Source organism: Musa acuminata, chromosome BXJ1-1 (assembly GCF_036884655.1).
Source record: "Musa acuminata AAA Group cultivar baxijiao chromosome BXJ1-1, Cavendish_Baxijiao_AAA, whole genome shotgun sequence".
Taxonomy (NCBI): domain Eukaryota; kingdom Viridiplantae; phylum Streptophyta; class Magnoliopsida; order Zingiberales; family Musaceae; genus Musa; species Musa acuminata.
The window spans coordinates 40,345,761-40,364,341 of record NC_088327.1 but is presented as its reverse complement, the minus strand read 5'-3'; the positions used below and the strand labels follow the sequence as shown (position 1 = coordinate 40,364,341).

Sequence of the window (18,581 nt, the reverse complement as noted above, 5' to 3'; positions counted from 1 at the left end):
CATAGTAGTTATTGCCAATCATAGATGCTTTGTAAGCCAATCATGTGAGTGATGGCACGTGTGACATGATATGCATTTTTTTTCTTATTATATTATTTAATATTTTATCACTTAATTTTATATGTTGCATATATTGTGATGTCTGTAGATCTGCGTAATGAGAATATAATCATGATGAGATTGAGACTGATTCACATTTAAATACAGACCCTAAATAATCACAATCATAAGTCACTTGAGATGACCGGGTAAACTGGTGTGTTGTACACAAATCTATATGATGGAGGTGGCTAGTCTCATAGCTGCTCATGTGGGGACACTAGGGATATCATACAAGTGCTCATTGGAGAATTAGTTTAGTGATTAATTTACTCACGAAATGCTAGATGGTTGATGATACCTCATTGTTAGACAATGATTCCGTCATCCCAATAGTGTATCTACTCAGACTTAATATGCTAAGGATGTCCTGTATGAGTGCTTCATTCTTTGATATCGAACTTATAAACTTGGAAGTTCCAGATCTAGCACGATCGATCATCGGGAGTGGCAGCCAACCTTACGAGAGCTATAGAGTGTAGATAAAGGATCATCTACTCTCGGTGTCACGAGAGAAATATCTCATATATTCTTGCTCAAGCAAATCCCTAGCCATGGTAATTTGAATTGAGAGAGAAATAGTTCTCTAGGAGAATTCGATTAGAACGAGACTCGGGTAGAAATAATATGGGTCTGACAGCACCATACCCGATATACAGTCTCTTGGGTATTAGATGGATGACAGACTATAGATATACGGTAACTGAGGATAGATATGTCCAAAGAATTAGATTCCCCTATATCGATTAGAGACTGCGGCTTAGTGGCCTAATACATCTGTAGTCGATGAGTCAACCAGAATAAGTTCTGATAAGTATGACTCACGGCTAACTTAATATTGGGCCTGGAGGGTCACACACATATGGTAGGTATTGCGACGAGTAGAGGTTCGGATATGAGATATACACTAGAGCCTATATCTTATTAGATATCCAATAAGCCCTTGAATTATTGGATCCTATGGATGAGATCCAATAAGAGCCAATGAGAGATTATTGGATAGAGACCCACTAATCTAAGAGGCTTGAGTAATTGGATGGAGATCTAATACCCAATAGGGCAGGATCCATTATGGTTAAGTTGATAAAAAACCTCTATAAATAGGTGGAAACCAAATAACCATAAACTATGCCCTTTTGACTGTCACCTCCTATTCTCCTCTCCCCTTCTCCTCCTCAGCCAACAACCCATATTTGGAGCATATGAAGATTTAAACAGTGATTTAAGGAACGTCTTTGCAACCACTGTCGTGTGGATCACCGCTAAAGAGGAGGATAGTTGACCTCCTTCATCCTCTCCCACAAATTTACAAGATTTCAAAGATATACGATCTCCCTACGTAAAACACATCTCTTCATCCTTCTCCTTTCAGGACTTATCCGAAAGAGAATCCAGTACCTTTTGGTCATGAATATCTGAATACGACGAACTAACTACCGTAAATATCTTTCAAGGATGAAGAGATTTTAAAGATAGCTGTCTATTCTCTAATTCACCCGACCCTGATCCGGAGCATCCAGTGCCACTGAACGTCCAATACCTTTAGTTAATAACGAATTGGACCGACTCAACCGATGTGATGGATGGAACGGGTAGACGGTCGATCTTCTCACGAATGGGGCTTCATTCAAAGCTTCATTCTTTGATTGAATGCTTGTAGAATTTAATTTAACTATCCAATGCCAAAAGAGAAGGTATTAAAAAGAAAGGTACTAAGCTGATTCTTCTAGCCCGTCCCTCTTTACAAGTAGCAAGCACCATGGCAATCTTTGTTTTACTCCTCGTCTTCATCCATAACCAGCTTAAGATTCCTTTTATGACCTATCCTACTTGGGGGCGCAGTAGCATTCGTTTCACCCTCCGAGTCGAAGTAATCCATCAGCTCAGCTTCTGTAGCTCCATCCCCCGCCTTGCTGGGCTCATCCATATTGTCATCAAAACCAGCGGTGAAGGTGGCCGTGGTGGCGCCAATTTCATCTTCGTGGGATTGCTGTTCCGCGTCCATGTCATTATCCAAACCAACACCGTCCGTTTCATGATCCGCAGATTGTTGGTCAGGTTGCCGTTCCGTTCTTCTTCCGCCAGGAAAAAAAGAAACAAAGCATTTAGTAGCTCTTGCAAGGATTGGCTACAAAGTACACCACCTAACGAGACAGGTGCTCGTATATAGCTGAAGTGTTTCTTGGTAGGTAATAATACCAAAAATACTTACTTGAACAAAGTTGCAAGAACCTCCTCGTCCGAATCATGCCGAGAAATTATCTCCTGTGTAGCCTCCTTTACTGGTGGCTTATTCCTCCTCTTTCTTCGATTTCTGACATAAACATTTAAGTTCATAGATTAGCCAGACTAAACTGACAGACGAAGAAAGTAGATGGGTCCTAACTGTCTACAAGAAGTACAAGATTTTTGTTATTAGATACATCAGATACACACTTTGACGTGGTTCTCAGAACTCCAGAATCATCTTCCACTGGCTGCTCTATATTCTGGGGTGGGCTACTTGATTCATCCTCCTTTGTCAAGGATTTCCTCTTTCTGTGGCTTTCGAACGAATGAACAAATAAAAAGCTTTAGCCTGACATAAAGAACTTGGTAACAGATCTGATTTAAGAATCAACTGACAATGGTCAGGATATCTGATAAAAACCTACAGAAGCATTAGTAGCATGACTAAGATGATATTTGGATTTTGGACTAATCATCACACAAAGAACCATCAGGCTACCACATCACCAAAAACCAAGAACCTCCAGCATGGCATCCAAGTGCGCTTGAGTGACAGAAAAGAAAAGCATGTACCTTTTTTTCATTGCTAACAATGTCTCTTCTAACTGCACTCCTTTCTCTTTGTTTTCATCATCTCTCGAGTGCTTCTCAATTTCAGGTGAGGTCAATTTTTTAGGAGCAAGCAGACCTAGTTGCTTGAGTTTCCAGGAAACTTGGGCAGCAGTGTAAGTCTTATCAGCATCCAAAGCTTTGGCTATCATATGACTGCAATTCTTATGATCCTTAAACCTGTATAGCACATGCAAACATCAACAAAGAACAAAGGGTTATTGTAAGAAAATTCCATGGTAAAGTACACTTGCAGGATCTACCAAGCTCAACAGCTGTTTCATGCCCAGACACCAATCCAACAGATTTGACGAATTATTGTAAATGAAAAGTTAGCCAATGGTAAGCAAAATGGACAGAACATAATCAGCATCAACCTCTCAAAGAGGATTTTGATCTCAAGCTCCTGATCTTTGCTGAATGCTTGTACTCTCTTTCCTCTGCGGCTGGACAAAAAAAAAAAGGGCAAAATTTGAAACTGCTAATCATCCGTGACAATCACAAAAATAAATATAAACTGGAAGAGTGACCCAGTAATGGTGCACCCCAAAGAAAGGTCCTAATACAATATGGTTTGGAGCATTTAGTGATACTTTTGGACCTTTGCAACACATCATCCAGACTGCACCCTTAGTGTGAACATTTTAGAACGGGGTCATGATAAATCCAAAGAAATAAATAAATAAGATTACTTACACAAGTGTTGACAGAGAGTATTCCAGATGGATACATGCAATCTGTTGCAGATCTCAATCAAACTCTTAGGAAACAGATAAGTTATCTAACTCTAATAGACTTTGGCTGATAGCTATTTCATACCATAAAATGGTGTTTTAGATGAGTATGAAACTTCAGGTTAGGGTTTGCTACAAAAGTTAGCACATCATTTCACGCAAGATCTAGTTTTCTCTAAACTCAAAGTATGTCTTGGAGATGATATTCATAAGACTTGCTATATAATTGAACAGAGCTTACATAGATGTTTTCAGATAAGAGTCATTCTCATGTCCTTTTGGAGTGATGGTAAATGCAGTACCAGCTTCTTCAGTGGGATCATCTCCAGCTGGCAAAGGCACATCAACACATGCCAGCTTTTTACTCCTCGTGGTTTGTAGACCAAGCTGTTTAAGCTTACAGTAGATCTGAACTGCAGTTATTTTTCCTTCAGGGTCTAAAGCTTCTGCTATAAGACGACTGCACTTTTTATCATCCTTGTATCTGGAAAATTTAAAATGCCCAAACCAAATAAGCCTGCTACTTTGAGAACAATAAAAATACTCAAAACACTTACTTATCATATAAATGTTTTATCATGGTCTCTTGTTTTTGGTCAAATATATAACTTTTCTGCCATTTGAAATCTTTTGTCCTCTGAAATCTAGATGATGTTCCTTTGCTGCATCACTTACAAGTCAAATGAAAATCTGCTCAAAAGAAAAAAAAATTCATTGAATATTTTGATGATTGCTAACCTTACATCCATCTCATCATCATCATTAGAGATGGATCTCATGACATTCTTTTCACTAACATGTTGCTTAGTTTTGTACAAATCATCTTCATGAAACACATCAAATGGATTTTCATCCCTGCACAGTCACAGAGCTGATCAACTTAGCAATAGAACTAGTACTGGAATTTGATTTAGAACAATAAAAGAGAATAATCCTTTGTAAGACATAGTTAGCATATATGATGAGATACAAATTCCTCACTTGTAACTTGCCTCTGGTTATTGAGATCATTCGGTATCATGAATTCATCATCACCAAGAGAATCTGCTATGTTTTTCTGTTTGTATCCTATATCATTTGTCAAAACAACTTCATCAGTATGTGAATCTCTTTTGGCTAGGCCAGACATTAGAACATCTGCACTGATGCAATGACATTCTTTCCGTGTCTTCCAGAAGAGCATTTCAACAAAAAGCAACGGTCGGTCTTTAAATAACTTCAGCATTTTCCTTGTAAACTTAGTGAGAAAATTTACAATACTAGCATATTCCTTGGATGCTGATGATTTTTGGTCAGCTAGTATGTTATAGAATACCCTGAGGACCGATAACTGCATGAGTAGACAGATTATTTAGAACGAACAAATAAACCATCAATATTAGGATGAGATAGGCATGTGTCAACTCAGATTCTACCTGGTAGAGCATTGGGGAAATATCCAGATCATCACAAATTCGTTGCAGCATGGTGATGATGTGGTGGTTTGTACTCACAGAATTGCTTTTATAATACTTCAGCAACCAGCATAAATTGTGCACAACATAATTGTTTGCAAAAGTAGCGACCAATTTGGATATATTGAAGTCCACTTCATTTGTCTCAGGCAGCTGATCATCGCTGGAAGAGTCTGTTGGTTCATGTACTGGATCAATGAAATTAGTATTCACCACATCACCACCTAAAGCTACCATGTCATCTCCACTGTGTCTTATGTTGTGCACAGACGCATCAGGCACTGCAGCATCATTAGACATAAAAGTGCTTTCTTGGTTATCTCCTACTTTATCAGCTAAACTTAGCTCTCTTAATTGCTCTTTTGACAGATTATTTGAATGCCCACCAGTCTCCTCTGTTTGAGCAACAATATGTTTGGGATTCACATGTTCTCCCAAATTATTGGCCTCTGTATTTGTCTTCTTTTTTCTGCCTTTCCTTGATTTTCTAGCAACCTAAAGCTCACATAGTAACAAACAAGATTTAGCAAGTAATTTACCAGGGCAACTCTATGTCTTTCATTTTATTAAAAAGGTTACTCTATGATCTGTAACCTGATATAACTTGTAAGGACAAATTGAAAAGATAACTTAGACTTTGTTAACAAATTAACAACGACTGAAACAAACTCTGGTAGCTTGGGATGCAAATAAAATCCAAGTATAAGCATCAGGATCTAGCTTTTGTATGGAATGCATGAGACCAGTACCATGCGCAAGGAATCATTGAAATGCCTATAGGCAAAGCCCAATTTCAAAACTTCCAGGTATGAATAGAACATACCCTTAGTGTACCACGTGCTTGAAGCTTTTCCATAAGTCGTAACACTACATGCATTATTTCCAACAAATCTGCAAGATCACTGATGAAGAAACTGTAAATTTCAACAATGAATTCTAACCAGTATATTTAATAGTGCTTCAAATAAGAAAGAATATACACAATGCACAGAGGAAATTTTACAGTGAAAATAGGAGAGGTAACTTGGGTTTTAGTTTGGGCTTAGGGTCTACTCAAGTCAGTTCATTGTAGACTTGTTGTAGCAATAAGTTTATGACCTAAGAGTGTGCAATAGGAAAGACAAGATATTGGAGACAACTACAAAAGAGGAAGATTATCTTGTAGTTCAACAGGATTCAGTAAGATAAGTAGGCTTGTTATAGCACTGCTAACTAGGCCAACATGACTCTTTCACACAATAAACCACAAGAACAAGAAAACACACATGTGCTTTTTGCACCAATTGATACAGACAGAATCCGCAGCAGTTGAAAACATAAGTACCACATTATGCTACTAACAATAAGCATATAAATATAAAGACAATAAATTGACAAAATAGTATATATTAAGACTCTAGCATCTGTAAGAGTTTTAGTCCAAAGCAGCTCATATTTGAAACTGTTTTCCATTGATAAACATATAGATACGACTCTAGCATGCCAGAACATAACACTGCATGTGAAGCATTCAATTCTCCTTCAGATCTTATTTCTGGTCATGATAAAAGCATAGGCTTGTGTAACACAAAAGCACAAACAATTAGTATAGTTATAAAAATAAAATCATCTTGGCCATCTATAATTTACATATCCTACTATGAACCTGATACATGGTATTTCCATTAAGCATGAAGCTTATATAACATACATAAGAAACAGACATCATAAACTAAACCTTCAAAAATCATGAAGCTTATATAACATGAACCTTTTAGGTTGTTTATGGGTGTTGAAAGATCTGAACATATTTTGGAGAAAATGAGTCAGCCCCTGATCTGTCTGATCATAGAACAGCTTATATAGTAGAACACGAGCAGTTTGAGTTTCCTTTGAATCTTCAGGCAACATTCTTAGCACCAAATCTAACATGCGAATCTGCATAAAGAACAAAAAATTAAACAGAAAACATAAAAAAACTTTGCAAGTCACACTTTTGGCATGCAGTAAAGAGCAAATCCATTATAGACAATCAAATACATTGCATGGTGAAGTCAATAAAGCACTTGATAGGCTTACTAACACATGCAATTGATATACAACACTCAGAATTAAATGGTCTAAATCATCATTTGCAAAAATAAAAGGCACTTTATGGTTTACTCAAACTGCAAAAATGAATATCTAATGCCAAAATATTTTATTTGGATTTTAGAAGAAATAATGAGCATTAAATTAAGTGATAACTCCAACTCCTCAATGACAACAAAAGATCAATGTAGCCACCCCTAGATAGTTGAGACATTACGGATTGTTGTTATTGTTATATAGATCTCCAACTTTCAAGCATCAATTGATACACTACAAGTACATTGTGGTTCAAAAGCTTATCTGATGCAAACAACCAAGACTATATCTTCTATGTTCTATATCAGATTGTAATGAACAAGTCAAACATAACGAATGGCATAATTACTGCATTTTAGTTATATAATAATTCAAATAAGCATTAGAAGTTATTGTTAATGATTACTGCATCTAGAAAGAAGACAGTTCATAAAAAGGTGGACATGGACAAGTTGTGGCCAATGCTTACACTCACTCATGAACTCAGACATTGGACCCAACATCAGCATGTACTAGGCAGGCAAGCATGAAGTTCACCTGCCATGTTAATGGCATTTTAAGGCCAGCCCAAGAAGGGCAGCCACTTGAGAGGCCTCGAGCAGTTATATGATATTCATGTGACACTGTATAAAGTATCATAATAGACTAGGAAGGGCAACTAGGAAGAAGATCTTGGCGATTGAATTGGTTTCCTACATCAAGTTATAGAGAAATTAATCCTATTTCAAGTTGAACCCTGTCCAGCTCGGACTAGAGGCCAGCAAGCCCGTAGGGCGGTTGGGCACCCAAAACCCTCAAAAGATGTGTTTGGTCAGGCTTTGCAGCAAGGTATACTACAGGATTTTAAAGGATAGATCAGTTACAATTGACAATATTCAATGCTAGAGTTGGCCACTTGGCACCATTAGCCTACATATACATGATACGCTGTAGCTCAATGAGGCCTTGATACAAGACATTTTCTCTTATTTCTAGCATTAACAATGTTAGATGATTTATCTCCACCACTCTTGTTCTCTTTGAAAGTGCTTCTTTCTTTCAAGAACTCTTGTTTGGAAACAATTTTAAACATGTAAGACAGTTTGTAATACATTTTACAGATATCAGTCTGATACCAAAAGAAAAAGATAGGATGTGAAATCATGTTCAGAATTTGTTTTATGCATTGGATGTTAAACAATTCAAAAGACTACAAGATTTGTAGAAAGAAATTTCAAAAAAATAAAGGGATATGACCATAGAAATCCATTTATCAATCATGAATTGTAGACAACAAAATTTGACTAGTGTTCCAATAAATCCTCAATGGACAATTATGCTGAATGCATATGTTATCTGTTCAATGGAAGATTATAAATTGTTTTAGAAAAATGAAGAGATTATTGATAGCATATTGCTAGAGATTTGCAAGTTACTATAGGTCTACTCTTGTTCTCTACATTTGAAGTATTGGTCCAGAAAATCCAAGACAGGTCAACTTGATGATGATATCTGGATGAATGCACATATGCCAACTTCTATGTTATTTTAATGACAGGCTAATAAAAAGATTAATTCCACTTTCCAAAACATAGATGGATAGCACATAACCAAGTAATAAGTATTAACTACTGTAATGTACTCAACAACCTAATTATTATCAGATTATGATATTGTAAATCCACTCCAACCTTAGAAAACAACAGTTGACACAGTTCATTATCCACAAGATTGAACTTCTTTACTTGTGGTTTAAACAAGCCAGAGCAGAACTTTAAATGCAATGCTGAAATATGGTGCTAGTTCATTGATCTATTACATGCAACCAAATTACCAACATAGAAAAAGCATGTACACTGACCATATTCTTAAACAAAGAACCAGCTGCTGATAGGGATTTGTAGTCATTAGTTTCTTTCAAGCTATCAAAAGCCTGAAGCCATTTAGATATGACTAAATTAAACATGGCTTCATTTATGGTCTCCGCAACTGGTCCACATATATTCCCATGGAATGATAAGTTATTGACAAATTCATCTTCATGTGAAGGATCAGAAATGGGTTCCTCCATGTTAGGTTCCTGACAAAAAGAGAACGTCAAATCAAAGTAACAAAAGCACTTGCTAAATTAAATATAGATAACTGATCTAGACTTAGTACCTGTTGCATATCATGCTAGTAAACAGTCTTACTATAAACAAAGAGCCGTAAGACCACTAGAAAAATTAAGAGGTGGTGCTTGAAAACATTGTCAATCAGAGATTCATTCCGAAGCCTACTTAAGGAAGAAAGGTTCATAAGTGCTGATCAATCCTACAACTTGTAACAGTGAGAACACACTCAGAAAAACTTTGATGGTCCATGAATAATTGGGTACTACCTGCAGTCAGTTTTACTCTATGATAATAAACAATGAGAATACAGAGTGAAGATCAACATGAGTATGCCAAAAAGGCATGTTAGATTTAAGAGGAAATCTTTGACCAATATTAGGCCCTATGGATTCTCATGTAAACATCCACTTTAAATGTCCACAGAGAAGAGAAGGAAACATCTAAACTTTTTTTTTATATCAAAATTTGATTCCTTTAAAGAACTTTCTGTCTTATATTCCTTCCATATCTTGTTTCACATTAGTACATTACTGCACTTCTTACTGTGAATCCTAAAAAAAGGACTCCATTTGGCAAAGTGGCATCCTTTTTTTTCAACTTAATATGCTTTCTCAAAAGCACAGTCAAGCTTGGACGCAAATATTTAAACATGGTTAGAATCAAGGATTCCCATTTTTATGATGGGAGTATGCCAGTACCTTTTTGGCAAACTATATACACTCCACATCAGCAGACATTCCCCTGATGGCACCATGCATAAAAATCATTGGTTTCCCCTTTGGCTCCCTCCAATAATCTATCCAAACCATCTTATTCATTCTGGCTTTGGCTTTAATAATTAAGAAGTCTATAGAAGATTAAACAAATTAGAATGATAGTAATGATTTATGAACCAAAAATGCATAACCCAATAAAAAATCAGAAGATTTTTGGGAGGTTGTGATAATGGGAGAGTACTGTAGATTAAAATATAAAATGAAAATTGCACCAAAGTTGGAAAAGTTCTACTGAAAAGCTTACAATTCACTTCCACAACTTTCACAAACATGAAGTGGTACAAATGAATAAAGGTAACAGAAATAAAATATTCAATATTTCTTGGGGTTTGGGGTGTAATAAACTGAAATAGGACAGGGTTATGGAAAAGGCATAAAGCATTAACTTATATGAAAGATACATGTTAATGTGTTAACCCTAAACCCTCCTGAGGATTTTGCATGCATATACAAGTCTGCATGCATATACAAGTCCACCTCCGAAGTAGAAACATTAGCCGTCACCCTCTTTCCATTTCTATGAAGGCTTCAGACCACTTTTAATCTAAGCCGATTAATAATAACATGTTTTCAGTTGTGCTCAGCCACAAGCATCTGAAATGAGAAAAACTAAATATCATGATACCAAAAGAACCAGGATGCAGAAGCCAACTAACAAATCATCTTTGAGCACCTTCTTCCATCACACATGCATTTAAAAGACATCTACAAACACTATCCTAAATTAGCTTTTTTCTTTTGTCCTTTACAAAAATCAAAATTAAATTGTATGTTTCATTTAAATACCTTCAAAAATGGTATCTGGTATGGTGCAAGATCGAAAACATTGCAAGAAGCTCCAAGTATCAATGCATGAACATAAGCACCACAATAGATAAACCAAGTTATGCCCAGAACATTTTGGACAAGAATGACTGCAACCCTCAATTCTTTTTCTCACCTTTGAGATTAGGATCTTCTGGTGCTGGAAGGCTAGAACAAATTTAGCAACTCCAAAAAACATCATAACATCAGTTTTTTGAATGGACTGGCATTCCTTACTGATATCATCGTGAATGGACTGCATCAAAACTGAGCAGTAGGCCAGATTATAGTATGTGCCATATCAGACCAACAAGACTTGGAAAGGATGAAAAACATGAAAAAGGAACAACGAATCTAAATTATTAATGAAGCCTACCATTATAACCTCCTGACAAAAACTGGTTCAAGAATTCATACAGCAATTCCGTGATGTTTTCCTTTGCTGGAGGCAAGTTGTCATGGTCCCAAGCAATCCTCTTTAATGGACCACGTTGAACATTATGAACTCTTACCATGCCATTTTCAGAAGCAGAAGTTGGGTTACGTTTAAATAGGGTTTTCGATCCATCCTATAATCACAACAGCAGTAGAAACTCATCAACCATCAATCTATATTACCAAAATATTTCATGGTATCAGCAGTTGGTTAAAGAGTTGTACCACGCCAAGGCGAGTAAATGTTCCGCTGAATTGTGAATGTCGTTCCAAGTTCCTCAGCCGGATTATTCTTCTCTTTTCCTCTTCCTCATCCATAATTGTCCTGAGAGAATCTACAGTAGTTGTGATATCTTCTTTGACCTGCGCATATGAGCTTTACCATGGAATTGCCAGTTCAAATAGAAAGGAAAAAGCAGCTTAATAAATTATTTGTTCCTAAATATTTAGCATCTAAAACTGGAGAAGTTCTACACTTGCAATATCAACAGAAAACAATTCAGCAAGACAATTGTTTGGACAAGAAGACTTCAACATATGACTTCCATATTATCCATCTCAGAAACTAACAGTAAAAGGTAATGCCTCCAGTCACAGAAAACAGAGTATACAGAAATATTTAAAGGAGACAAAGCTTTCAAAATGCCTAAGACAAAGAAAATAAGAGGACTTTTCTTATCATAAAGGTCAACGTATAACTAACTATAAAGTGGAAAAATTTTGAAAAATCTACATTAAGATAAATTTATTATCACATACAAGTAGGAGAAGGATCAGAATAGACCTTAGAGCTTCTTTTAGAAACTTTGGCTATCAGCTCTGGTTCCCGGCCCAGAAAAATATAGTAGAATGTTTCCAATAGAAGAAGATTATCTTGCTGAAGATAGCCAGAACAACCATCAACATGCTGCGTCAATATTAAGATCAGATCCAGTACATACTCCTGAAACATGAGCTCCAAAAATCTATCGGTCAAACAGAAAAACTGAGTGGAAGATCCAGATGACTTCTGTTGCAGTGTAATATCTTGGATGGCTAGGACATTTCGGAACAATGTAAGCACCAGCTGAACCAATTTCCAATCATCATCCGTGAATGTTTTACTGTGTTTGAATATAATGTTAAACAGAAACACTTGGTCAGCAACTATTGCCATTGAATGCAAATATGGTAGAAATAAGAAGAGGACTAAGGATCATTATATGATATAATGCTATCAGCCAAAATAGCACAAGGGATTGTGGGAAAGCAAATCCAATATCATATCACTTCTAAATAATTTGCAGCAATTGATAAGGAGTGATTTCATCTTGGTTCTCAAACTTGATTTGCAGCAATAAAGTTATCAAACTATCCTACTTGCAGCAAATTTGCTCTCGAGTATTACCACCGGACTCCATCAAGGAAGATTAATGGAGCGCTGAAGTGTGGATACGGTCACCAGCTAAACATGTCAATAACTTTTTGCCAATTCACTTCTTTGGTCATCAGCCTTCAACCAAATAACCTGTCACCGATTCTCCTCTTCTTTGTTTATTAGCCTTGACCCAAACGAACCTGTCTTATTCTTCTCTTCCTTGACGGAAACATCCCCAGGATTGATACCAACATCACAAGTGAACTCATGACAAAGGGTAACCCAAAAATTCGACACCAGTGGTGAAGCCAAAAGAGGTAGCTATAGTGGTGCATTGGTGGTAGAAATGGGAGACACTAGGTGGAAGTGCCCGAGGACGATGCAGCTGTGGTCTCTAGTAATGATGGTGTAAAATGGAAGGAGAAGAGAAGCTTCAGTTTCCTCTTTTCTTTCATCTTAGTCTCTCATTATTTATCTTCTATCTTTCCTCCCTTACTATCCTCTCTCTTCTTTCTCTCCTTTCACTTTTGTCTTACAAATTAGGTCATTATGTTGTAAGATGTTGTTGAAATGTTGTTGAATATAAGCATTATGTTGTAAGATGTTTATAGCCATATGCTTCGGTCAGATTTGTAACAAGATTTGAAATGACATGTTTTACTTGATCCAGTCCACAACCCAATGGTAGACTCAGGTATATAGCATTCCATCAATTCACCTTGATGGAATAGACAGTAGGACTTGCTGCAGCAAATGTAATGGTTATCAAAACATCTTAGATATACCACATAACGAACCAGCAAAGTCATCCCAGATAGCAACACATATGCCCAGGCTTTTGCGCAAAGTAGTTCTGGAGACATGTAACATAAGATATAGCATGCAGAAAGTAATACCTGATGCAACTCATGGATCTCATAATCAGATGATGAATTACTAATGAGACAAACTAATAGATCAGGTATGCACGAGAGAGAAATAATTACTATAAGACAATTATTAACTGCAACAGGAATTGAAGGATGTTGCATTTGATAGACACTCTGGTTCAGCTGTTGTAATGAGCAAGAGATGAAAGTCCAAATTCAGGAAAATTACAAGTCCCACTGTGCCTATATAGGACAAATAAAATAATGAATTGTAGTAAAGGTCAGCTGATCTTAATCAATACTCTTCTTGTCATCGCTACAAAATGTTTGCATCGTACAATGATTTCATTTTCTCTGATGCACAAGCAGAACAAAAGAAAATTCAACCTCGCTTTGTAGTGTTGCCAACTTCACATGAAAAGCACCAAACTAAATCTAAGAAGTATTAGCATAGATATTATAAGAAGAAAAAAAAAAAACTTAAAAGATGGAAGTTGTAAGATCACCATTCTAAATGGTCCAATGGATCTTCAAGAAGGCATACTATTACGGCTATTGTGACAGGACGTGTCAATGCAGCCTTTAAATCCCACAGATACTCTATCTGCTGTGCAATACCATCAGACGAAGGGTCTATTGGCATTGTGAGGAACACCAAAATCTTGACTGCACACAAGAGGAACAAGAGAAAAATATAATAACAATCGCAACTCAGCCTACAAGAAGAAAACCGCGATGACATGGGGATTTACCAGCATTGATTACCAAATTCCGATCGCTCTGGTAATATTCTATAAGAGGAACCAAATTTCGTGATACCGTGTTCCATTTGCAAATCTGTTTGAACACGCCTCGCTGCCGTGGATCATCCCGCCTCAAAAATCTCTGCAGATCCTTCAAATTATCTGGAAAAAAAAAAAAAAACACCAATCTCGTTGATGTCGCGAAGGATTCGTGTCCGCAAGAAGAGTACAAGAACCTATTCAAAAAAGAGATTTAAAGCTAGAAATTCTACCTAGACAATATTCGCCCTTGGCGTAACCAATTATGGCGCCATTCTCGTCCTCATCGGCGTACCCGATCCCCGCGCAGATGATGGAGAGCCCTTCCGTGTCCATGCCTCTCTTGCCTTTCGCGACTGGATCGCGAGTTAGGGTTTCGGCTGGTCGGATCAAGGAATCTTGAGATGGAATATAAGTGTTGGAAAGGGGAGAGAATGGAGAGAATGATGGGGCGGTCGAAGAGAGCGGCGAAGGAGAGAGGAAGAGCGGAGGGCAACGATGAGACTGACTTGAGAACGGGGCGGGGAGTGCGTAAAAGAGTTACAATTTTCCCGCCTTTTGGGCGGATATTTTTCGCGCGCTGCTACGGGAGGCTACGTTCTCCTTAGAGAGGATTGTATGCGGACTGGAACTCGGCGTTCACGAAACGAAGCGAATGCTTCGTTGAATGACGCTAAAATCGATTTAACGATTACGTTCTGCCAACTTCATACACGCCACGTCTTCGGACGTGAAGGGGAGCTCTGCTCTGCTTGCGTGGTGATTCACGAGTTGAATAAGACTCACTTAATTTAGTCTGACGTTGATTAAGGAATACGAGAATCAAGAATAATTTCTTATAAATCTATAAAATTAAGGAATACGAGAATCAAGAATAATTTCTTATAAATCTACAAACCATGTATCGATACGATTGATCAAATGATCTTTTATCATAAATCACTTTGGAATTGAATCATGATAAGATGAAGCCATCGATCGATCTGAGGTTGATTGTGATCCAAGATTTCACTAATGATCTTAGTTAATTTGATATTTCTATTATGAAAAAGATTTTTAAAAATAGCTATCGTGGAAAGTGTTGGGAAAATATGATAAAGAAGATGATAAAAATACTATAGAAACAAATAATAAACACAAGATCAAAAATACTTTAGGAAGGATATTTAGGCTTGAAACGTGTTTACGGTATTTGTATCATTTTCTTAATAAGATTGTTATGGGTTTGATGCAAATAGTTTTAGTAGATATGACAAGCTTTTAGAATATCAGTATTGAGCAAACAATAAAGAATCTTCAAAGATGAATTAGAGAATATATAATTCAATCACTTGGAGAGTAAAGAAGAAGAATATGAAAAAGATAATTTAATAATTTACCCTCAAATATCTATTTATAGATATTTTCTCAAAAGATAATTTTTGAAAAATAATTACCAAAATAACTATAAAAGAAAACACCTTTTCAAATAAATCTTTTGAAAATAAAATCTTTTTTCTTTTTAATTTGAACAATTTATAACAATCCCCCGCTTGTTCAAATTTAAAATTTTCTCCAAGTGATTAAATAGTATTTATGAATAAAGTAATATATCTTTCGATTTGAATATTACCTTAGTGTAAGCATCACAAAGTGAAGTCGAAATCCCAAATAGGATAAAAGCTTTGAATTTGTTATTCCTAATGACAACACCGGTGATACCACACACATAAATACAATATTCTTGTATTCGTCATAAAATCTCGCTCAGCCCTAATATGGTCTTGGGTTCATCCAAGTTTATAAACTTTTATGAGAGAAAACTCCAACTCTCAATCCAAGTGGCACCACTTTTAAGTTCATATAGGTGAAATTCTTATAATATCTTTGTTACTCTTTGAGATACTTGTCCTAATTTGACCGAACTTCATTAAGAGTATAATTAACTTAACCCTCATTCGATGACAACTAGCACTTTAACATCTTTAGATGGGACTCGTAAAATATTTCAAAGTGCTGAACCACTCCACATGTCAAGACTTGTTATTACCCTTTGAAATCTTCATTACTTATTTCATAATGTTGAGTAGGGTTGCTATCGGATCTTTTATTCAAGAAGTTTTAGCCCCATCAATTTTGATGTTGATCTTACAACTTCTTTCGTAAGAGGTTTGGTGAATGGATCATCTTCCACTTGTAAAACAAGAGGAATTGTTTTTGCTTTTCGTACACCGGTGCTTCTCCTTAATTTATGAGATTGCTCTCCAACCTCTTATGAACTTGATTGATGTACAATCAAAAGAATATTAGGTTGCTCACCAACCTTTTGAGATGTCTCTACTAATGACATGAACATTATTACTTGAAGTCAATAAATGTTCAAAAAACTCCACATATCGAGATTCTATTATGATATTAGACTCCAAATTAAGAAGTCTACATGCTTTGCTATTTGAGGCATAGCCTATAAATATATATTTGATTCCTCTAGGTCCCAATTTTGTCCTTTAAGGATCATTATTCTTATAATATGCAAGAGACCCTCACACTTTAAAATAATCAATGTTATGTTGTCTTCCTTTCCATAACTCGTACGGAGAGATCTTATTCTTTTTAAAATATGACATGCATCCAATAAAGCTTCTCCCTATAAATTATAAGATAATTTAGCATGTAACAATATAGCATTAATCATCTCTAGATAAGTTATATTCTTTCTTTTTACTAATCCATTTTGCTCGGGTGTTATAGGTATTGAACATTCATGAATTATGTCATGTTGTTCACAAAACAAGTTAAATTCATTAGGAAAGTATTATCCTCCTTATCACTTCTTAAAGATTTAATTTTCTTCCCCAATTAATTTTTAACTTATGTTTTATATGCCTTAAAAGCATTAAAAGCATTAAAAGCATCATTTTTATGTTTCAATAAATACACATATGTGAATCTAGACATATCATTTATAAAAGTAATGAAATATCTATTATCTCCTCTCGTTAATATGTCATTTAATTCATATATATCATAATTTATTAAGTCTAACAAATTAGTATATCTTTCAACACTTTTGAATGGTTTATTCATCATATTTGATTTAACATAAATTTCACATTTATTAAGATCATCAAAATGATAATTTATTAAACCACACTTAACCATTCTTCTAATGGTGCTAGTTCCAATATATGCTAATGTATCATACCATAATGAATAAGAATCAACAATATAAATAGAAGCAACATCTTTATTAAATTTAGAATCATTGTTAACAATAGATAATTTGACCATTCTCTCAGCGGAATAGTCTTTTCCAACAAAAGATTCATTACGGGATATAATTAACTTCCCGGATTCAAATACATATTTAATTTCAGGTTTGCTAAGGAGATTCCCACTTACTAAATTTCATACCCGAAGTGAAAGTAAGTTCCATATTTCCCTTACCAATCATCTTATAACGAACTTAATTTCTCATTTGAATCTCTTGCCCTTCTGTGACTTCTTTGTAAGTTTTGAAGAGTATCTTATCATAGCAAACATGGACGGTAGCATAAGTATCGTACCACCAATCAAAAACCTTACCAAATATGACATTTCATTCACTCACCATAGTGATTATATTATCATCTCCCTCAACGGAGTTGACTTCTGATTTCTGACCCTTTTTAAATCTACAATCCCTAGCAAAATGACCATGTTTTCTACAAACAAAACAGCCTCTACTCTTTGGCTTCTTAAATTTTCTTTGATCCCTTTTGGGGCCAAAATGATTTTCCTTGTTTTGTTTGCCTTTGTTAGAATTCTTAGGTTGATTCACAATATTTGCTTTTATATTGCCAAAAGAGTTCTCACTATTTTCTCTCATCCTCGATTCGAAGATATTTTTGAATTTGCTCTAAAGTGATATCCTTTGAGTCATGCAAAATTTTCTTCCTATAGCCTTTCCAAGATGAAGGCAACTTGGCTATTATAGCCCATACTTGAAAAGGTTTAGGAAGTTCGATTTTTTCAGCATTCAATTGATTAACAATGATATGCAACTCATGCACTTGTGCCAAGATTGGCTTGTCATCCATAAACTTGTAATAAAAATATCTAGAAATCAAAAATTTCTTTATACCTTCCTCCTCGGCACGATACTTGAATTCCAAAGCATTCCAAATTGCTTTTGCAGATGGTTCCACCGTATAAAGATCATAAAGCCGATCCGAAAGAGCATTGAGAATGTGTCCTTTACACATGACTTCATCTT

At 35.8% G+C, this 18,581-nt stretch overlaps 1 protein-coding gene across 1 annotated transcript; it reads right to left on the bottom strand.

Moving 5' to 3' along the window:
• Positions 1-1,740: 1,740 nt before the first annotated feature.
• LOC103974877 (uncharacterized) lies at positions 1,741-14,861 on the bottom strand. The gene is made up of 20 exons (XM_009389777.3): positions 14,581-14,861; positions 14,318-14,470; positions 14,072-14,231; positions 12,124-12,442; positions 11,565-11,702; positions 11,281-11,473; positions 11,041-11,171; positions 9,072-9,290; positions 6,876-7,042; positions 5,949-6,027; positions 5,087-5,620; positions 4,664-5,001; positions 4,410-4,526; positions 4,229-4,333; positions 3,913-4,155; positions 3,315-3,383; positions 2,902-3,117; positions 2,536-2,643; positions 2,312-2,413; positions 1,741-2,174 (listed from the first exon to the last, which is right to left on the bottom strand). The coding sequence occupies exons 1-20, from the start codon at positions 14,681-14,683 to the stop codon at positions 1,874-1,876; spliced, it is 3,795 nt and encodes a 1,264-aa protein (XP_009388052.2). The 5' UTR covers positions 14,684-14,861; the 3' UTR covers positions 1,741-1,873.
• Positions 14,862-18,581: the final 3,720 nt, after the last annotated feature.